The sequence below is a fragment of the Schistocerca cancellata genome, chromosome 2 (assembly GCF_023864275.1).
Source record: "Schistocerca cancellata isolate TAMUIC-IGC-003103 chromosome 2, iqSchCanc2.1, whole genome shotgun sequence".
NCBI classification, from domain to species: Eukaryota; Metazoa; Arthropoda; class Insecta; order Orthoptera; family Acrididae; genus Schistocerca; species Schistocerca cancellata.
The window spans coordinates 1,086,035,572-1,086,059,318 of NC_064627.1; the positions used below are offsets into that span (position 1 = coordinate 1,086,035,572).

General features: G+C 37.3%; 1 protein-coding gene across 6 annotated transcripts in view; it reads left to right on the plus strand.

Annotated features, from left to right (window-relative positions):
* The window catches only part of LOC126163093 (NAD kinase-like), a 551,175-nt gene that overhangs the window by 513,668 nt on the left and 13,760 nt on the right, over positions 1-23,747 (plus strand). For all 6 annotated transcript variants that reach the window (XM_049920006.1, XM_049920009.1, XM_049920011.1 and 3 more), the window contains exons 5-8: positions 12,977-13,079; positions 13,180-13,377; positions 19,018-19,175; positions 21,955-22,037. In XM_049920006.1, coding sequence (XP_049775963.1) covers positions 12,977-13,079; positions 13,180-13,377; positions 19,018-19,175; positions 21,955-22,037 — 542 coding nt within the window. The remainder of the gene's footprint in view (positions 1-12,976; positions 13,080-13,179; positions 13,378-19,017; positions 19,176-21,954; positions 22,038-23,747) is intronic.

The following is a 23,747-nucleotide window of genomic DNA, read 5'->3' on the forward strand; positions in this document are numbered from 1 at the left end:
TGCAACTGGAGGGGAAGAGGCCCAGAGAAAGACCAAGGGATAGATGGGTGAAGGGAGTGAAGGAATGTGTGATGAGAAGAGGAGAGAACTGGACGAAGGTGGAAGAGGGGGAATGGTGGAAAGACAGAACACGATGGAGAGGCATGTGTTCCCGACAGACCCAGCCAGTGGCTGGAAACTGTCAAAGATGATGATGATGATGATGAATAATAAACTAATGAAGCCTCGGACAAGCGCTGTCATGGTCGGGGACGACGCTTGAACCCTATGCCCATCCACAATGTTAACGACACTGCTAGCCACACGGAAAACGATTTAAATCCAAGTAGTGGTGTTTTGCAGGATATGCTTCCTGCAACCACCCTAGAAGGAAAACAAAGACAGAAGATGAGATGGTCAGATGAAGTTAAGACACCTCATGTTCTGTTATTATCAAGCAACAAACTTAGGAACCAACACAACTGGATACAGATCACAAGTATACACTAAATTTATTACCAGATACCCAGAATTAAAATTTTTAACAGAATGACGACTAGCTGATCAGATCCGTGTAATAATAAAAAATAACAGGATACCCCAGTCAGAATTAGAAAACATCAAACAACAAGTACAACAAATACTGGAACAAAAAAAAATGTGCAATCAGAAGAAGACAATACAGTAATGGACTCAAACATCCCAGAGCAAACAAACAAAGTACAACCTGCATCAATTAAACAATCAGAGGAAAATGAAATCTTAAGACAGCCACCAGAACAAGCACAAATAGAACACGAAGTGACACACATGTTAGATATAGAAGAAAAATTTCAGCTGACATATATAGAATACAAAGACACAAATACAGACATTAGACCATTCTTGCATAGACCACCAAATAACCCAAAAGTCGAAACAACAATAACAACTATCAACACAATCATACCCAACAAAATAAATGAAAATACAACTATGGAAGAGTTAAAACTACTGTTTTATATAGGAGTACTCACTACACTTAATATGCACACTAGGCAGAGATCAGAACAAACCAACACAAGAAGAAACCCACAAAACCAGCATGGCAACACAGGCTACAGATCAGAATAGAAAAAATGAGAAAAGACATCGGACAGCTAACACAATTTATAAGAAATGAAATATCAGACAAAAAACAAAAAAGGTTAGGTAAAATCTCAGAAGAAGCGATAGAGCAATTAGATGAAAAGAAGCAGAAATTACAAGCATTGGCCAAATGACTTAGAAGATACAAAAAAAGTGAAAATAGAAGGAAACAAAACCAAACATTCAACACAAACCAAAAGAAATTTTATCAGACAATAGATAGCACACCCATTAAAATAGACAACCCACCAAACATAACAGACGTGGAACACTTCTGGAGCAACATATGGTCAAACCCGGGACAACATAACAGGCATGCACGGTGGATACAAGCAGAAACAGACACATACAAGATGATACCACAAATGCCCGGAGTGATAATTTTGCAACATGAAGTCACCCGAGCAATTAATTCTACGCACAATTGGAAAGCCCCTGGAAAAGATAAAATAGTGAATTTCTGGCTAAAGAAGTTCACTTCAACACATTCACATCTAACTAAATTATTTAACAGTTACATTGCAGACCCATACACATTCCCTGATACACTTACACATGGAATAACTTATCTGAAACCTAAAGATCAAGCAGACACAGCAAACCCAGGTAAATATCACCCCATAACATGCCTACCAACAATATACAAAATATTAACTTCAGTCATTACACAGAAATTAATGACACATACAACACAGAACAAAATTATTAATGAAGAACAAAAAGGCTGTTGCAAAGGAGCACAAGGATGTAAAGAGCAACTGATAATAGATCCAGAGGTGACATATCAAGCTAAAACTAAACAAAGGACACTACACAACACATACATTGATTACCGAAAAGCTTTTGATAGTGTAGCCCACTCATGGTTACTACAAATATTGGAAATATACAAAGTAGACCCTAAATTGATACAGTTCTTAAACATAGTAATGGTAAATTGGAAAACCACACTTAATATCCAAACAAATTCAAATAACATCACATCACAGCCAATACAGATTAAGCGTGGAATATACCAAGGAGACTCATTAAGTCTTTTCCGGTTTAGCCTTGCTCTGAACCCACTATCCAACATGCTAAATAATACAAATTATGGATACAATATTACTGGAACATACCAACACAAAATCACACACTTGTTATACATGGATGATCTAAAACTACTGGCAGCAACAAATCAACTCAACCAATCACTAAAGATAACAGAAGTATTCAGCAATGATATAAATATGGCTTTTGGAACAGTCAAATGTAAGAAAAATAGCATAGTCAAGGGAAAACACACTAAACAAGAAGATTACATATTGGATAACAACAGCAACTGCATAGAAGCAATGGAAATAACAGATGCCTATAAATATCTGGGATACAGACAAAAAATAGGAATAGATAATACAAATATTAAAGAAGAACTAAAAGAAAAATATAGACAAAGACTAACAAAAATACTGAAAACAGAATTGACAGCAAGAAACAAGACAAAAGCTATAAATACTTATGCTATACCAGTATTGACCTACTCATTTGGAGTAGTGAAATGGAGTGACACAGAACTAGAAGCACTCAATACACTTACACGATCACAATGCCACAAATATAGAATACATCACATACATTCAGCAAAAGAAAGATTCACATTAAGCAGAAAGGAAGGAGGAAGGGGATTTATCGATATAAAAAACCTACATTATGGACGGGTAGACAATTTAAGAAAATTCTTCCTAGAACGAGCAGAAACTAGCAAAATACACAAAGCAGTCACTCATATAAATACATCTGATACACCATTGCAATTTCATAACCACTTCTACAACCCTGTAGATCACATAACTTCAACAGATACAAAGAAAGTAAATTGGAAAAAGAAAACACAACATGGCAAGCACCCGTATCATCTAACACAGCCACACATCGATCAAGACGCATCCAACACATGGCTAAGAAAAGGCAATATATACAGTGAGACGGAAGGATTCATGATTGCAATACAGGATCAAACAATAAACACCAGATATTACAGCAAGCATATTATTAAAGATCCCAATACCACAACAGATAAATGCATACTTTGCAAACAACAAATAGAAACAGTAGGTCACATCACAAGCGGATGTACAATACTAGCAAATACAGAATACCCCAGAAGACACGAAAATGTAGCAAAAATAATACATCAACAACTTGCCATAAAACATAAACTAATAAAACAACACGTTCCCACATACAAGTATGCACCACAAAATGTACCGGAGAATGATGAATACAAATTATACTGGAACAGAACCATTATAACAGATAAAACACCACCACATAACAAACCTGACATCATACTCACCAATAAAAAGAAGAAATTAACACAACTAATCGAAATATCCATACCCAATACAACAAATATACAGAAGAAAACAGGAGAAAAAATTGAAAAATACATCCAACTGGCTGAGGAAGTCGAGGACATGTGGCATCAGGATAAAGTTGACATTGTACCAATTATACTATCAACTACAGGAGTCATATCATACCACATAATATCCACCAGTACATCAACGCAATACAGCTACATCCAAACGTATATATACAACTACAGAAATCCGTAATTATTGATACATGTTCAATTACCCGAAAGTTCCTAAATGCAATGTAACATATACCACACAGTTAAAAGGAAGTCACAACTAATCAAGGTCCGCATTACTTTCCATTTTTAACCAGACATAATGTCTGAGAAAGGAATATATGAAATTTAAGAAATATCAGTTGAATTAATATTGTGTTAACCAATTTCCTCACTGTTTTCTTGTTCAGTGTGAGTAATGACAGCTGATAGGAGTGTATAGCAGCAGTGTATAGTAGTTAATTGGTCAGACAAGGAGTGAGAAATATTAGGGTGACATTAGCAGACAATATGGAAAGAAGAAAACAGAAAGGGACGAGACAAGCACATATAGTTTGAGTGTAGAGTGATTTTGGATCAGACCAGGTTACAAGGTAGTTTTTTCACAGTTCTATGACTGAAATGGAGGAGGGGGAGGAGGATAATCTAGAGCAATGCAGAAGTACAGTCAAGATACTGGGTGTATCTGCCTGGTATTACAATTGATATGCGAAGTGATGGATTGAGATCATCAGTGACTAAGGTACTAACGAAATGCATATGAAGATGATGTCACGTGTTCAGTTACAGCTGTATTACTAAAGGCTAACCCAGGGCACAGTCACCCGTCCCACTAGCAGGTTGCCTATCTAGCTGCTTATGGAGCAAGAAAAATTTGATTTTCGGTATTTCTTATATTTACTGAATTTAAAAACTCAAAATTCTTTGATAATGTAGCCATGTAGGCATTAAGAGTTACACAGTCTCATGGTGAATGTTTAATGCAGTAAGACAAGTATTACATTTAGAAACCGCATGCCCCTCTTCAGGCACACAAAGTACTGAGACTACAGTGTGTTTCAAAAGGACTTTACAAATTTTGAGATTCATATGAATTTATTGAAAGAAGATACAGAGCTGGGTTTAGTGTTATTTTGTAGAGAAACACAATTCTTTTATCTTAAATTAAAGATGTTGCATGTGGCTTCTGTTGGTTATCCTGCACACATCCCATGAGATGTCAGTTTCTTCTCAAACTTGTTGTAGCATTGCTGGTGTAACTTGCCCGGTGGTGGCGTAAATTGTGGTGGCAGGTCTGAGGAATGTGGGGGCACACAATTGGCACATCATGGCCAGTCCATTGACCTGGAAAGCGGTCAGTGAGGAAATCCCGGACATCAGCCAGATAGTAAACATTTTGTTCTTGGTCATCATCATCGATTTATGTTAGCAAAATATTTTGTAACATATCCAGGTACACCATCCCAGCGATGGTTGTCTCATGGGAAAAAAACGGACCGTTCACGTTGTTTTTGCTCAGTGTACAAAAAAAAGTTCAGTTTAGGGCTATCACAAACATGTTTCAATGTTTGATGTGGATTTTCTCTGCCCCAAACCCTACAGTTATGTATGCTAACCTTGCCACTCAGGTGAAAAGTCTACTTGTCAGAAAAGATAATTTTGTCCAAGATAAGTTCATCCTCCTGTAATCGATTTACCATTTCCGCACAGAAGTTCTGGTGAGCAATTTTATCAGTGCCTTTCATTGCATGTACAATCGTCAATCTGTACCATTTGAAATGCAAATGGTTTCTCAACACACGCATGTGGGATTTTCAGTTCGCGAGATGCACGTCGGGTCGATTTTGTAGGTCTGTTGACAAAACGTTGCATCACTCACTCAACGATATCGTTAGATGTGATTGGATGACCTGATGATTTCTCATGTCTTACTGAGCACCCTGTTTCTACGAAACAGGCATGCAATGAGGATCTTCGGCGTACTTGGTATGGAAATTGCACTGAACTGTTGTCACTGACTTAGATGCTTCAAACCAAAACACACAGCTAGCCCACTTGTGTCCAATGATGGCAGTCACTTTTAATGCAACTGCCACTACCACTCCATACAGTGCGATTCAGCTCTAGCAAACTACGCAAGAAAAAACTATGTATTTCTATACAAATTGGCTCTAAAATCAACTCTGTAGGTACTGTGAACTAATTTACATGAATTTAGGTACTATGAATTAATTTATATGAATTTTCAAAGTTGTAAAGTCCTTCTGAAACATCCTGTATATTCATCAGTACTTGAGAATCAGGACACTTGGCAACACAACACATTTTAGACATAATTTCAAATATTTTCTAAACTTTTTCTCATGTAAGTGCTTAACATTGAGTATTTAATGCATTAACTCGTCTGTAAAGTGATGATGTTTGAAGCTGTTGTATAGATGGCAGTTCAAATCTTTAAAAAATTGTACATTTACTGATATGTACTAACAGAACATAGTATCAGCAGTGGGAGAAAAATTGTTGTTGCTACAGATGTAAATATATCAAAGGAGGAAAAGTTACTTTTAATACTAGATAAGTATCAGAAAGACTTTCTTACAGTTATCATACTAGTAAGAGATGTTTCATATGTTAAAAACATAGAGGCACAGTGCACTAAAACAGGCAGAAAACAAAAATTAAAGAATTGTGTAGTTAAAAATATTTTAATGTGTCCTGAGTGCTTACTCCATAAGTATGCCTACTACAGTAAATAAATGGATGACTGTCCATGTTTGTACTCCTGAGAACATTAATTTATGCATGCAGTTGCCGAAACAGTGAAAAAATGATTAATGCTCCTATATTAACAATCACATCTGTATACTGAAAAAACGAAAACTCTATCAGGTGCAGAGGACTGCACAATGCCGACCAGATGTCGTAACATTCTCTGTCGTAGGTTGTTGGCTTTCCAGACCTTGAAGCTGCTACTTCTCATTCAAATAGCTTCTGAACCAGCATCTTGAGGCAGTGTACACCATTCCAGTCCTCTCACCAAGGAAATCCTTGGCACTCAGTGAATGGAATCCGGGTCATCAGCGTGGCAGTCAGATGCACTGACCACTCGGCTTACAGAAGTAAAGTGATAGATCTAAATGTGAAAATTTGTCAGGTTTTCTTACAGCTAAAGATGCATCCCATGAATCAGGAAATGCATTGAACTTAAGATTTCATTCAAAACAGAGATGGGAAGAATAGTAATAAAATGTTTATCCTCCCATTATTGCAGAAAATGATATAGACAAGTCTCTTGCTAAGAGCCATTTAAATGGCATACAGATTAAAAATAATCACGCTGAGAGAACTCGAGAGATAGTAAAAATAATACATTCCATAACTGTATTCCTTTGATTAAAAAGGGAACCAGCACTGCTTTAAAGGCTAAAACGGAATAAAACTGATTTTAAAATACAATATTTGATTTGTCCTACAACTTATCAAGGTCATTAACGTGCAAACTCTGAATTTGTCTAGAACTAGTATTTCATGGTTAATGAATAAAGACTACACGAGCCTTCAAAAAGTATTACCGTACAGCAGACAATAATGACCAATAGATTCAAGAGTGTCAGAAGTAAGGAGCTACTTTGCAAGAAGGTTAATGTTTGCTTGAAACAATATTGCTACAAGCTGTATTGCATGCACTGTGGAGTTGGTGTTAGCATTGCTGGCTGGCATGCTGCGGGTCACTAATTCAAATCTCACAACCACCAAATAATTGTTTAGGATTTACCATTTCTAGAGGTTCTCGAAATTTTGTTTGTAATGCTTGTTGCTGTTGCTGTTGATGTTCTTGTCCTTGTTATAGTCTTCAGTACAGAGATTGGTTTGATGCAGCTCTCCATGCTCTCCTGTGCAAGTTTCCTCATCCCCAAGTAACTACTGCAGCCTACATCCTTTGGAATCTGCATAGTGTATTCACCCCTTGGTCTCCCTCTGATTTTTACCCTACACACTTCCTGCCAGTACTAAATTGGTTATCACTTGATGCCTCAGAACGTGTCCTACCAACCAATCCCTTCTTCTAGTCAAGTTGTGCCACAAATTTCTCTTCTCCCCAATTCCATTCAGTGCCTCCTTATTAGTTACATGATCTATCCATCTAATCTTCAGCATTCGTCTGTAGCACCACGTTTTGAAAGTTCCTATTCTTTTTTTGTCTAAACTGTTCATCGTCCATGTTTCACTTCCATACAAATACTACTCGACACTTAAATCTAACTCGATGTTAACAAATTTCTCTTCTTCAGAAACGCTTCTCTTGCAATATCTAGTCTACATTTTATACCCTCTCTACTTTGACCATCATCACTATTTTGCTCCCCAAATAGCAAAAGTCATCTACTATTTTAAGTATCTCATTTGCTAATCTAATTCTCTCAGCATCATCTGATTTAATTGGACTACTTTCCATTCTCCTTATTATTTCCTGCTTCAAATTTTTCTTTTGTTTCCTTTAGTGCTTGCTCAATATACAGATTGAATAACACTGAGGATGGGCTACAACCCTGTCTCACTTCCTTCTCAACCACTGCTTCCCTTTCATGCCCCTTGACTCTTATAACTGTTGTCTGGTATCTGTACAAATTATAAATAGCTTCTCGCTCCCTGTATTTGATCTCTGCCACCTTCAGAATTTGAAAGAGATAATTCATCAACATTGTCAAAAGTTTTTGCTAAGTCTACAAATGCTAGAAATGAAGGTTTGCGTTTCCTTAATCTATCTTCTAAGTTAAGTCTAAGTGTCAGTATTGCCTTATGTGTTCCAACATTTCTACGGAATCCAAACTGATCTTCCCCAAGGTCAGCTTCTACCAGTTTTTCCATTTGTCTGTAAAGAATTCGTGTTAATATTTTCCAGCCATGACTTATTAAACTGATAGTTCAGTAATGTTCACACCTGTGAGCACCTGTTTTCATTGGGGTTGGAATTATTACATTATTCTTGAAGTCTGAGGGTGTATCGCTTGTTTCATACATCTTGCTCACCAGACTGAAAAGTTTTGTCATGTCTGGCTCTCCCAAGGCTATCAGTAGTTCTAATGGGTAGGATGTTGCCTACTCCTGGAACCTTGTTTTGACTTAGGTCTTTCAGTGCTCTATCAAATTCTTCACGCAGTAGCATATGTCCCATTTAATCATTATCTACGTCGTCTCCCATTTCCGTAACACTGCCCTCAAGTACATCACCCTTTTATAATGCTAGTATATTCCGGAATATTTGATGTTTATATCAAAAACAGCACTATCCTTCCAGGAGACTGTTATGGTCTGCGTGTACATTGGTGTCCATGCTAAACGAGCATTCAGTGCTAAGTATTGTACTTTACTGATAGTCCTGCTTTTGGATTTGGGTTTGGACTTGACTGTGGCTATGACATAACATTGTTTGGTGGGAGATGCTGGATGGTAAGAGAAGAGAGAAAGCAGTTTATGGCTGCCAAAAATGTTGAAGTGACTACACGAGAGATAACGACCATGACATACATAAGGAGGTAATAGAGAATGTGGAAGAGGGGGTGTATGGATTTAAGCATCAATCTCCACTGCCAGTAAAGTGTGCCGTGAAGAATGGACTCAGCTGTCTCAGACTTAGGCTGCAGCTGTCAAACAAAAACCCAGAATCAGACAAGCACAGGTACTAAAAACTCCAAGTACAGTGCCTTATATTAGAACAGACTTTGGAACACGGAGAACAGTACACTGGTATTTTTCTACTGTGACTGCCGTGGGCAGTTACACTAGTGCAGAGGAAGAAGACAAATGTCTGATGGGTATTAGGTATTACGCCAAAAGTTGTCAACCTTTACAACAGTCCTATTCACACCAGGCCACTTTAGACAGTTACAGTTGATCTTTAGGACAAAGCCTGTCACTGTATCCTGCATGAAGTCGCTTCCCAAAATGCTGTAGCTGTTCCCTGTCGCCATACAATAGCACTAGTTGCACGGCTAGCTGATAATTTCAGGAAAACTAAGCAAGTTGACCATGGAGGTGAGGCTGCTGAGATGAAAATCCTCCAGGGATGACAGGTACCAAGATTGCAGGAAATCACATTGGGTGCTAGTCAACTCAGGGCGATCTTTTTTATTTATTTTTTATGTCTTTTCTTTATTGTCGTCAGCTAAGAAGACTGTGTTATGTGCTAAGATTGTGATTGTGCTGAGTGTTGCGAATAGGAAATATGTGAAAATATGTCTAGCCAACAGGAACATGTATTTCAAGAATAACTACCAGTGACATAATGCAGCCCTTAGGATTGGCAATTTAACAGGATACAGCCGTCATGTATTTCTCGGATGGATTTTCTTGCAGGCATCTCAAGCATTTATGTACTGTGGAAGATCGGAGCTCCAGATGGATGAAACTATTCCAAGAAGTGCGCATACTGGGGATTGCTCTGGGTGGTTGTTTGCTATTGTTATCCCACTGTCATCAGTCATAAGAGTTTGTCTTCAGTCTAGATTCTCAGTTCCACTGTGAAGCTTTTGTCAGTTAGAAAATGCTAGTTAGCCCCACAAGAGAAATCTACATACCAGCGATGATAGTAAGCATTGCAGCTGAAAGAGGAGAATTTGGATCTTTGTCACGATCAGCCACATCTCATTCCTAAAGTTGTGGGAGTAGGAAAAACCGAACCAGTATTGGCTGGACAGTGCCATCAATGAAGAATTGTGCACTGTTACCACTTCAAACAATACTGTGGAGGAAGCTATTTTTTAACTGCCAATAGGATCTGGCCTAACCGAGGAACACTTTTACTGAGTGTTAGCCATTCTGCACCAGTTGTCTTTTCACATCTGAAGTCAAGAAGACAGACCATGTGGCCCATGATAAAACACTCTGTCAACACTGAGGACCATCCACCAACTAGCCACTGCTCTTATATAATGTTGGTGGCTGATCAATGCATAATTTTGGAGTAAGTGGATATCGTGCTACGGGATGACATTGTTGCACTTTCACTATTTCCTTGATCCTCTCCTGAGGGGATTGTGAAGGAGTATGATACATGGAATTTCTGTGTAGAGTACTGGTGACAAAATTGCACAAAAAATGTTTACCCGAGTGGCATTTAGATGACAGCCTAGACTGCTTGAATGGAGCAGGGTATTTTTCAACTATGACACTGTAATTTCGACACTGACTACTGTAAATGGTGTAGCCGACAGATACACAGTTACGTTTTACCGATCTTTACATTCACTTCAATCTTAAGTTGTGCTCCTGGCTCAGCATTGGCAGGACCACCTCCGAAAAGGTCCAGCGTAGCTGTGGATGAAAGCCAGGAACTGAAAAGTTTCTTCATTCATGGCTGTACATCCCAGAAGACTCATTGACAACTATGACATCTATGAAAGCCTTCATTGTATTCTCTGTGCTGGCTGACTAGCCTGAACGCCCCTTTGGGTTGACTGGTGGGATGAGCACCGTTGCTTCAAGAGTACATCATCGCAACGGTAACGAAATTGGACGGAAACTTAGGACACTGACTGCCTCTCAAGGAATTATTTGGCAAAATACAGCAGTATGGATGGAATCAGTCATCACTGCATTAAATGACAGTGCTGCTGAACAGAGGGAAGGTCCAACATTGGTTAGAACAAAAGAAGGCTTTAAGGAATAGGAATTGACCAAAGGAGAATTTCAGTTAATAAGTGGAACATTGCGTAAGAGGAAGTGTGATTCAATGGTGCAGAAATGGTTGGTAATCATTCCAGTTTATCTGGCGCCATCTATCCTGAAATATTTCCATGCTGCCCCAACGTCGGGCACCTGTGCTTCTTGAAGACTTCAGACAGAATCAGATGCGGGTATCACTGACTAATGGTCTACTGATGCATTAGACACTAGGAACTATTGTAGTGTGTGCTTGCAGTGGAAGAATGTGCTGCACTTCTGGTGTTAACAAACTCAAAGTAATTTCAGATATACTGTATGTTGAGACGGTGACTCTATGAAATGGGTAAAAACACCATACCATATGTGGAAAATGTAAACGAAATTAGGAATCATGTAATGCGTGTACACAATTATTCAACTCGGAACTGAAGCAGCTGTTATGGAAGCTGAACTGATATTTATCAAGAGTACCAATTAATTAATTAATTTGTCAGGTAGCCAGCTCTAAAATGAACTATTAATTTTCTATCAGTAAAGTTGAAAGTATTTCGACATTGACAATTCACTTGTTTAGGAAATGAGTGAGATTTGCACTTTATGCATGAATTGTGTTGCCACAATACTGTTTATGGCAGCTCTGCACATTACATTACAGTACTGGAAAACAACTGCACATAGTCATCTATATAATCTTAGTATTTAATATTTATTTGAATATAGCAGAGAGAGAATGATTTGGGAAGACATGTACAGTCTAGTGCCATCCTGTGTTGTCTGCATGATAATAAAACAAACATCAGTATTGCATAAATGGCAACACTAAAGAACAAAGTCAAATATTCATCAGTGCTCAATGCACAATGGTTTGTCGGTGCACAATTTGTTCAGACTTTAAATTAAATAGTTGGAGACCATCTTAGATAACTCTTTTAATTACATTTAGGTTGTTAGATGCAGACTGCAGTTTTCATGATCATTGTTATTTCCAAGTACCTACCTGCACACAAGCACAAATTTTCACATAACCTGTAGTAACATTACATGTACATATTCGTTTATATCCAGCCTAACCCATGAACAGATATTCCTGCAGTTGCATGCCATCATGTGATTAGGTAAAATCACACAACAGTGTGGGAACAATGTTTGAGAGTTGGAATTTTCCTCTCTCATGGAGTGCAACACACTACCATGTTTTGTGTAAATGTGTCTTGCTGATCCTCATAGCCTTAACTTCATTTCTACAGATTTCCGAGTTACATTAGAAAAATAGTCAAACTTTCACACCATACATATTTGCAGTGTGCGTCATAAAAACTGAGAAATATACAATTTACATGCCACAGTAAATCAGCGATGTCCTCCATGACAAACACAGAATATTTCATGTGTTAAAGAACCAATCTGCAGTGAATGTGCCCTTAGTGTCCTGCATTTGTAGATGTGTCTCCCATAAATATTCTCAGTTTAAGGTGAGAATCCATAGCTTCATGTGTGAAAATGTGTGGGAGAAATATTAATACAGGGTAAAAAAGATAAGCTGTTAACCTTATGACAGAGTGGAGAGTTTACAGCTTTGGATGCACCAGTTGACTTCATGGTCAGTTGCAGTGGATGTGAAGCAGCGGATGTGAAATGGAGAAGCATTGTACATCCTTTATTGTAAAAACAAAAGCAGTTGCTCTGTCAGTAGTATTCATTTGATTAAGTATCTGTATTGCTTTTATCATTGGAATGAAAAAAAATACATAATAATGATGATATACATGCAAAGAATAAACTTACCAATGAATATACCTTATTTTCCAGCAATCTGTGCCACCAGTGATGGCATTTCATCTTGGATCTCTTGGTTTCCTTACACCTTTTGAGTTTGACAACTTCCAAGAACAAGTTACTAATGTGTTGGAAGGTATGTTATGTTTTGTTATGTACATCTTTCATTAATACAGTAACACTTTAAATGTACCATAGAGTATTGAACTATTTTTATTATGGGGAACTGTTTACAGGTCATGCTGCCCTGACGTTGAGGAGCAGATTGCGGTGTATCATCATGAGAAAGAATGAGGATCCCAACAAGCAGTCTAAACCACCTACCAATCTCTTAGTTTTAAACGAAGTTGTTATAGACAGGGGTCCCTCCCCATACCTTTCAAACATCGACCTGTTCCTTGATGGGAAACACATTACCTCCGTACAGGGAGATGGTAGGTATAAATACTTGAATTCACTGTATTGAGATGTAACTGACAGCTACTGTTTAGTATGAATAGCTTTGTATATGGCACTTGAGTGATGACTAATTATTGGAGTGTGTAAAACATAAAAAAAACCTGCCAACTCTCCAAGGATTAGACTACATCTTTCTGTGGAGAAACAGTGTGTCTTGTCACAAGATTCTTAACTGTTAACTTACCTCGTGTAGTTGCAACCAAGTTGGCATGTTCTTTCATCTTTCCTTAACCACATATGCTCTAAATTAGCAGCACCTGGTGTGTGATACTTGCAGAGTAGCGTAAATGTGCGGAGATGAACTTTCATCAGTTTTGAAATATCTCATTGGATGACACAATGTCCAAAGCATATATTTTTTTCAGTCATGACATTCATATCATATTGTGAAAGGGTAACTGTATAGAGCACTAAAGCAAAGTGGTGGCGTCAGTTAAAGTTTTAAGCCTATCATTGATACTCACTTGAGTGGATGTATTAGAGAAGTGGTACCATAAAGGCAGGGGTACTACTTTCATGTACACAAATCACAAAAGTTAAAGGTCTCTCTCTTTTCTAAATGATATACAATGATTGGAAATTCATCCCCCTTTGTTCTCACCTGGGATGGGGGTGGATAATACAACATATTCTTTGGATTCTTTGTCTTTATTGCATAGTGACCATACAAAGTGCCAAAAAGGGTGATTTGGAACACTGCCACTAGTATAAATGTAACTATTGTTTTGTACCATATTTTGGAATTTGTGTGTGAGTAGTCCTTGCTCTAAAATAATAGAATCAAAGCTTTCAGTGGTAGTATTCTGGATTCTTGATTTTTAAAATAAAATTTATAGAAGAGAGTATAGGTGTAAAGCAGTTACCACTCTTATTGCAGTTAAGGACTTCATAAAACATACCACATTGCAAAGTATGGAAGAGTGAAGGACAACTTGTGTAAGGTCCAAGAAAATTACACACATAAAAAAGATGACAGATAGTAGTAGAACCATTCATTTACTGGAATTCTTGAGGGCTAATGTATGATACAAGAGAAACTGTCAATATGAGTCTGTCATTGCACAGATCTAGACCATTTACCAAATCAGCTGTACTCATTTCCATTTCTTATCTATACTAACAATAAAACTGTAAAACTATCATGTCTGTCTTTCTGTTTGAACATACTAATCTCCAAAACTACTAGATGAAATTTGTGGGGTTTTCACAGGTAATGGGAAATGTATTGGCTGTGTGTCATCAAAACTGGTATTGTAGTTAAAGTTTCGTCTAAAATCATCTGCTGAGCTTAATAGTTCCAACATTCGATAATCATGGTATACTATATATTTTTGGAAGTTCACATCAATGACAGAATTGAGCACTGCAATATTAGCTTTATGAATACAAACTAACAGTGAATTTACTGGACTGTGATAAAAGGATTTGATTTTGCTTTGTGTATTAAAAACTTAATGCCATTTCTTTGCTTCGTTTTGTAGGTTTTATTGATATCCTTTGCTAGGAAAAACAAATTTATTGTTTGTTTTTTGAATTGGGTGCCTAACCCTTATATTTTGATTTCATTTTGTTTACAAATAAAAACGCCCAGTAAACTGTAGAATCTTTCTGAATACACTAGAATGGCTGAAAGATTTATAACTATGATCTCAAGAATCCAATGAAGCTCATGATGCGAAACTTGCTGTGGCTTGAGACTGTCAGACTTTGGCTCTTGGGAAACTACTTCCAACAGCAAGCGCGATGTAACTGTTTCCAAGAGCATCGTGCATTAGCTCCCTCCTCAGAAACCTTCACTTACAGGCTTACAGTTACTTTTCTCCAGTGGAATACTATAGAAGCAGAAATATTGACAGGAAGTGCTGCAGATGAATTTCAACATCCCGAATCCTGCTTGTTCCTAACAGTACCATTTTGCTTTAATGTGTACAATTCGCATTGAGCTTACATTGTGACCATACAAAGAGCAAAAGACCAGATACTGTGTGTTGCGGGTGTGGACTTTAGTGTCAACTGTTTTTTGCACAAGCCGGCTCGGTGTGGCAATCTCCCTTCTTAGTAAAGCAAACAAGCTCGTTGCTCATGCAGCCTTCAAACTACAGTAGAGCGTCGATTATCCAAACGTCGGTCAACCGAACGACTGCTTAACTGAACTGTGTACTTGCTCGCACCTGTTACTCTCCCACCCTACCGTCCATCATCCCCCTCACTCCCAAACCACTGTAAAAGCTCATCGGCTAAAGAATGGGAAGAGGGAGAAAACACTACTTCTCCTTGACAATGCACCAACTCATCCGTCATGATATTTTAAACGAAAAAGACAGAGTTCATAAAGGTAATATTTCTTCCACCTAACGTAACCTCCTTATTACAGCCCATGGATCAAGGCGTTATTGAGACTTTCAAACGATATTACAGGAAAGAATTGTTGCGTAAGTTATTGTTAGAAAGAGAAGAGGATGGAGAAGAAAGACTCTTAAGAAATCATAAGAATATAAAATTTTGGACACAGAAGAAAATTCACAAGGTATGATTGAAAATGACGAAGAGAATGATATGTCCGAAATTCTCGGTATGCTAAAAGAAATAGATTGCCACGAATGTGATGAAGAAGACGTTCGTGAATGGATGAATATCGATGATGCAGATCCAGGACACCAAATCATGCAGGACAGCGAGATTGTAAACGTCGTCACTGATAAAGATGACGCCGCCAGCATCTCATCAATCAGTGCTCCAGAAAGTGAAGATGAAAGTATACCAACAGCTTCTGAGGCATTCACTTGTTTAGATACTGCCTTGCGATGGTTTGAAGCCCAAGATGAAAGTGACCAGTTTCAGATATCTGTAATGAAAAAAGTACGTGACTTAGCTGCTCGTAAGCATGTAGGCTTCCTTAGACAGACCAAAATAAAGGATTTTTTTAAACGTTAATTTTGTATAATGTGTGTATTGTTCATGTAAAATGCGTATGTAATATGTATATATTTTTGTTTAATAAACTGTGCCACATACTATGTATTCCTACTGAAGTTGCCTTTTTATGTTACTTTGTAATACTAAAGGAGATGCCTGCTTTTATGAATAAATTTACTGTACAGTACTTCTTTTTGGCAAATGAACATGTACAGTTTGATTATCCGAACAAACCAGTTTTCCGAACACCCATGTCCCCCAATTACTACGGATAATCGACGCTCTACTGTATATACAAAATAGCTAAGTAAAAAATAAATTCCATATGTGCAAAGTATCGGGCACAGCTGTAAATAAGTACTCGGCCAAAACCTGGTTTCTCAGTTCGTAACAACTATGCAGGTGCATGAATTTTGTACTGCTGTGTACATGTCATTTCCCAAGCACATGCTTGGTAGACTGTTGGAAATATTTTGTTGTGCTGTGTGAAAAAACTGTAATCTCGTATCACTTTCATCTTTGAACAGTGTAGCACATTAGTTTTATGAAAGTTTCTTCATACCAACATAGAATCCTTTACAAATTTTTAAAAAAAGCCATAATCTATGTTTATGAAATTCTACAGAATACAGGCCACTTTGTGATTATTTCAATCTATGAATGTTGTGAATGTTTTCCGTTGAAAGAGAGATTAGCAGAGATGAAAAAATGTGAATCCCTTCATTGTCTTGACATTGTGTGTATGTCATTGTCTGTTTATGTTCCAGTAGACAACAAAGGGAAACTAATGGCCAGACTCAATCATATTGAGATTACTATTCTGAGGAGAATTGTGCAAGACATTTTGTTGCAGTTACAGCACGAAATAATGACTAGTGGAAAGACCCATCACAATTGCTCACTTCTCTTATCATGGTCTCTCACTGAGCATTATAAGGAGTCTCAACTGATGAATAACTAAGTACATTTTCTGTTGTTTGTGGAACAGTTTTTGTTCACTGGAAACAAGAATGTAAACACACAAACTGCACGTAAATTAAGAGGCTGAGTCAAATATAAACTACAATTTTTTACACACCTTTTTGAAAATGCTCATTGTTGCTTTCATTTACAGTGATTGTTCTCCACAGCTAGAATGCTGTACCGTTTCTGTAGTCAGAATCACAATGTCAGAACAAGAGATACTGTCATCTGTTGTGCAATGCATTATAATAAAGTTTCTCACAACAGAGGGTATAAAAATGTCCAAAATTTTTTAAAAGATATGTGGCACAGTTTGGGGAAAACATCCTGAGAAAGAGTCAAGATGTACATGTGGCACCAACAGTTTTTATGAGGATGAGAAACAGTTGAGAATGCAACTCATAGATGTCGCCAAAACAGTCTCTCTGTGGGGAATGTTTTTGCAACAGTATATCTTGATTTTAAAGTTCTTCTCTTCGATTTTATGTATGAATTTTGTACTATGAAAGTTGCATACTATTTCCCACTTTTGGATCAGATAGAACGTACATATTGTCAGAATTGTCACCCCAGGTATCTGCCTGAACTTGGCAAAAAATTTAGGAACTGTTCTGCGCCACAGTAGAATATCCTCCCTACAGCCTGGACTTATCACCCTGCAATTTTCATTTTGGACCACTAAAGGTTGCAGTTGGAGGACAGCAGACAGTTGTGCACTAACACACTGATAGCATTATTGTCATCAAATCTGTGACTACAATGATGCTGTCAGTGTGTTAGTGCAAAAATGTCTGCTGTCACAGCCACGTTCATTTTATGAAAATGGGATTTAGAAACTGTATCTACTGAAAAAAGGAATTCCCATTCAGGAGGCTATATTGGAAAATAAGTTTGTATGAATTTCTCTGCAGCTTAAATAAACTTATAAAAAACATTCAAGTTTGTGTTTGTTGATTGCATGTTCCTTTTTTCTTTCATAAAAAACCACTATGTGAATTGAATGAACCACACAGTCTGGTACAAAGAGAAGAAAGCTGCTATATCTGAGCATTCCATCGGTGTGAAACATTAATACAGTTTTGTCAGCAGAGTTAATTTCCATTGTTGCAGTAGATTGTTCCATTAACACTTACACATTTTAATAGAAGCATACATTGACATAACTTGGGGAGCCTTTTAAGAAGTTGATATCTTGCTATGCTTCATACCATCATAGTAACTTTCTAAAAAGTACTTAGTTTTACTAGAGTAGATACTGTATTATGTCTCTAGCAAGTTAAATGTAGTCTGTGCACGTCGCTCTCCCGGAATATTGCTAGGCTTGTTTTATCAGCCCAAGAATAGTATTAGAATTACTATCTTTTGCCATTACATACAAATATACAAAGAATTCTTATCTTTTCCACTATGACCATCTAACTCAAAAAAACCTAAAACACTTCTAACAAGTGCGGTATAAATTTTGAATATAGATTTACATGTAAAATACTCCCTGCCAGTTTTGTGTAATGACTGAGTCACATGATGCCAAAATGGTCACTTGGGGTAGATTCTAAATACTGTTACCATTATATTGAGTTTCAAAAGTAATTTTCGACAACCCACGGAAGTGATTGACATGGTCGTGCATTTTGTTGCTGTTTTCTGTAGTGACTCTGTTTTAATTATTGACAATAATATTATTGCACTTTTTTTAAAGCATAGTTGTGTATGACAGTCAGAATCTTCCTTTGCAGGTCTTATAGTATCAACTCCGACTGGCAGCACAGCATATGCTGTAGCTGCAGGAGCGTCGATGATACACCCGAGTGTCCCTGCTATTATGGTGACACCCATATGCCCCCATTCACTGTCTTTCAGGCCTATTGTGGTCCCAGCTGGTGTGGAGCTGAAGGTTGGTACTCACAAACTGTCTTGTGTATCAGTACTGAAATTATTAAGGTCAGAGACTACCTATTCACAGTATTACATGCAAAATTTAAAATATTCTCACTTTATTTAACTTTCTTGCTACATACCATGATTGTAGGTATTCTCTGCTTTTCAAATAGAACAACATAATAATGTTGTTGGACAAATGCAAATATTTGTACTTAGGTATTGCTGTAGAATAATTGTGATTTTAAAGCATCATTTTGTTGACATAAGTGTGCTCATTCAAGTAGCAGTATTGGTGATAGAAGGGGAGCATCTACATGCTGGCCACCAACAGAAACTGACCTAAGAAGTCTACGTGCTAAGCTACATTAAGCAGTATAGTTCATTCAGTAGTCTTGGATAGCACATAAAATTCCATCGCAGGGAAAGGACAGGATATGATACACAGGCAAAAAAGATAAAAAATGAAACAAAAAGTATGCTTCAAAAGTCTCTCCTAAATTTGAATTTCCACTGATACACTATATTAACTGCTCAGAAGAGTTTACATCACCTGTGTATCTGTGAACATTTGTGAGCTTACAGTAAAGGGCAGTAAGGAAAAAATTAATGTCTCAAGAGACTAAAACAATAACTTTACCATGAAATAAGGATATAACAGTAACAAATATGTCAGTCTGTCCAAAAATGCATATCTGTGAAATTAAAATCTGCTATTGATCCACCCTGTACACTGCAGAACACTTAGATCCTCTTCACCATGCTGCCAACAATGTTGTCAAGGTGTCACTGTTCCAAGTATGTCACCACTCTTAGGTGGCAGCCACATTGAGGTTACCCAATTTATGAGACAGCTTTCGGTGGTGACACATTGTAAATTTAAACTGGTCCCAGCTGTGCTCAGATACCACTGGTTATACTAGTTGGTAGATTTGTACTGCCTGGAGAAAGGTGTTCACTAGGTGTACAAGGTATGCTGAAATGTGTTTCATCTTTACAGATAAAGCCATTGGCAAATTATTGACTGTTGAGCTGGACAATAAGATGGACAATCCCACTCCAATACTGAAACACCTTGAAGCTAGCATGAATAATGAGAGGCTTCTGACAACTGTACATGATGTGTGTGCAAAATATGAGTGACCCATGGGACTGCATGCCTGAAAAAATGCACTGCTACATGGCTGTCTCCATAATCTAGTATGATCGTCAGGTGTCAGACACACACTGCAGTTGTCTGCAGTGCAGGTGCTTCCTTACCAACGTTCTTCCAGCACCACTTGCATATAAAGGACACCTAGAGATCAAATTAATGGATGCACACAACAGTTGACCCAGTTGTCTCGGAAGAGCAGCATAGAGTTCTGTTGTTCTTGTCAGAGTACCTACGAACCATAATTGTAGCTAGTGTTCATTACCTGGTGCTCATCTTGAGGTTAAAGCTCACTTGCGTCCGTGTTGCGTACGAATAAAATTTGTTTTTTGATAGGTTCTGCCTTGACCACAGATAGAAAAGAAGATAGTTGTTTGCTCAAGGTGGAACTTCACCAAAAACAAATTTTATTAACTGGTACATTTGATTGCGGGTGACCCTATGAGACAAATTTTCAGTGTTTCATGGATTATGATAGCAATTGACTGTAGAATGGCATTGCTGTAATGTATGTCAGTTTGGCAGGCAACTTCTGCACATGTGGCTGTCTGTATTGATTTTCTGTTGGTCGCAGGTTCGAATCCTGCCTCGGGCATGGATGTGTGTGATGTCCTTAGGTTAGTTAGGTTTAAATGGTTCTAAGTTCTAGGGGACTGATGACCTAAGATGTTAAGTCCCATAGTGCTCAGAGCCATTTGAACCATTTTTTTGATTTTCTGTTGTCAGAAGAATATTGAGAAAGAGGTTTTGGATTTAGTGGTGATTTTGTTGCAAAATGTTTTTTGAGCAGTTTATATGGACAGTATGATATAAGATTCCATTAGTTTCGGTGAAATATACCCCTTATCACAACTGAACTAATATTTCCAGGCAAGGAGTAGTATGAGCCGGAAGAAAAACAATCTATTTCGATCTGAAATGTTCTAACAATCCCCAACCCTTGTCCTATTGAAAATGTATGGTGCACAGTACTGACAAGTTTTTTAAGCAACAAGTAAGGTTATGCTTGCAGCATATAAAATCATTCCTCTTTTTTGTGTTGACTGGATTGATGCTCCCATTTCTTTCAAGGAATTAATGTTATCAACTGTAATCTTATATGTGAGTGTATGTACTTGTGTGTTAGGCTAAGAATATCCAGCTTGTTGAATATATAATCTTAAATATGGTTTATGAATGAACTCTCTATATGACCATAACTTAATTTTTGGGTTAAAATATTCTGAGGAATAAGAAAATCTGTGTGTAACCATGTTGAAGTGGTTGGCTAACTTCATTGGGAATAAGAGAACTTTAAGGGGGAGAAGGTAGAACTCTCACATTATTATGAATTTTTTGGATCACACTGCAAAATTTTAGCATATTTTTATTTCAGTTAAACAGTTTGATGCTCTCATAAAAGAAGCTGCTGAATGATAATGAAATTAAATATAAGGTCTTTAATGTATAAATCATCTAAAACCAGTATTATACAAAACTAATATTTTCAACTGCAGATTTTATGCCTGCATATCAAGTATTGTATATTAATACTGAATTCTTTTTGTGATAAATATTTACTGGAAAAAATGAACTTTAATTATGGTTTATATAATAATGATCTAGGAGATTATACTATAGCCTTTGTGAATGCCATTTCTAGATCTCTGTGTCCCCTGATAGCAGGAATACATCGTGGGTTTCATTTGATGGCCGGAACCGGCAAGAACTGTTCCACGGTGATAGGTAGGTTAAAAATGAATGCCAGTGCATTGTTGTACCTGTACCAGAATTGCTTCACTGCATGTAGTAACACTTCCCTGGTGCTGTTGCAGATCTGCCATTTGCACTGTACATAACTTTGTCCGTTGTCAAGTTGTAGTTGTGAGTTGTATATTTTGAGTATTTCCTGTCGCCTCATGAAAATGAAGCCACATTGTGTCCCTGTAAAATTTCCTTAGTGTCACAGTATAATGCATCCTTTACAGTGTCTTGTAATGTAGGATGTAGTCGGAGAAGATAGAAAAATTACTGCCGTGAATTACGCAGTCAGTTGACACCTCCTTCACATGTCTCGTTAGCTGCAAGTGTCTTGTGTTTTGTCTCTATTAGTTTGTATTGCTAGTAGACTTGGAAAGACAAATGATTACTAAGTACATTTCATGATTCATTCTATGAAAGGTTGTTATTATGTGCCTGGAACTACAGCATTTAATATATTAGAAGGCATTTAATTTTCGTGCATCCTTCCTTCTACAAAACTTTTGTTCATATTGTCAGTCCTTCCAAAGACTAAACATTTGGTTGACAGTTGTTGTGGTTAAACAGTGAGATGTTTGATGGATGATACTCCCTAGAAGTAGTATTGTTTGATAAGAGAACCAAAGAAAGGTTTTGATTTTGAGGTGGGTAAAGTTGCAAATGAATGCTGTTTTGTTTCTAAGGATTAAAAGTATTTATATATTGTAGTGTTAAAGGAACTGCACTTGTTGCAGATAATGCTGAACAGTGATGCAAGAAGTACATCCTGGGTATCTTTCGATGGGCGTAACCAGCAAGAGTTGAGAATTGGAGATAGGTGTGCATATTTAATTTTTCATATTTGGAAGATAATTGCCTATCTGTAATAATAAGGGGTATTCTTTATCCTTTGCCAGCTGTCCTGTAGTGAGATCTAGTTTTTGGGTTACACTGATCAATATGTTGTACCTCTGATAAAGGTGTTAAGCTATTTTTCTTGGTTGGGGTTCCACTTCACATCTTACTGTCACAGTATGTTTTTTTTTAATGTTTGTATATACCCTGGTTCCATATTTTAGGTCTCTGTCTTTCTTTCTTTGTATGTGTGTACAAGTCAGAAGACGAAGGACAATTGTTGTCAATATGTGGAGCCCATTTCCATCTCTCAGAATTCTCCTGTCTTTCATTGCTCTCTCTTCCTTAATTATTAAATGTGTTGTAGTAAATACCATACGGCATCTGTTATTTCATACATGTTACTTTCACTTCATGTGTCTCTGTAACCCATAACTGTGTCAACCAATAATGCAGTGTAGGTTAATATGTTTAATGTGGTTATTAGTATGTGTAGTTAGAAAACACACTTCACTCAACTAAAATTCCATGCCTGTGTAATTTATCAGCAACAGGAAGTACCTTGCATTCACAACAAAGCAGATACATGTCACAGAATTGAATTAGTTGTGATATGAACATTTGCTAAAGAGAAGTGGAATATTAGTTTTTGTGGATTTGGGGCTGCTGAATTCAAATGTTTGGACATAATAATATAAAATTGGTATAAATTGCATGATCATTTGTTCTTTTCACTACTATTTAACAGCATGAACTCTGAAGTACTAGTTACTGCTTGCAGGTTGTGTGTGCGTGTGCATATATAATTAGATGTGTGTGTGCATGTTCTTTAATGCTAGTATCTGTAACATTTTTGAAACT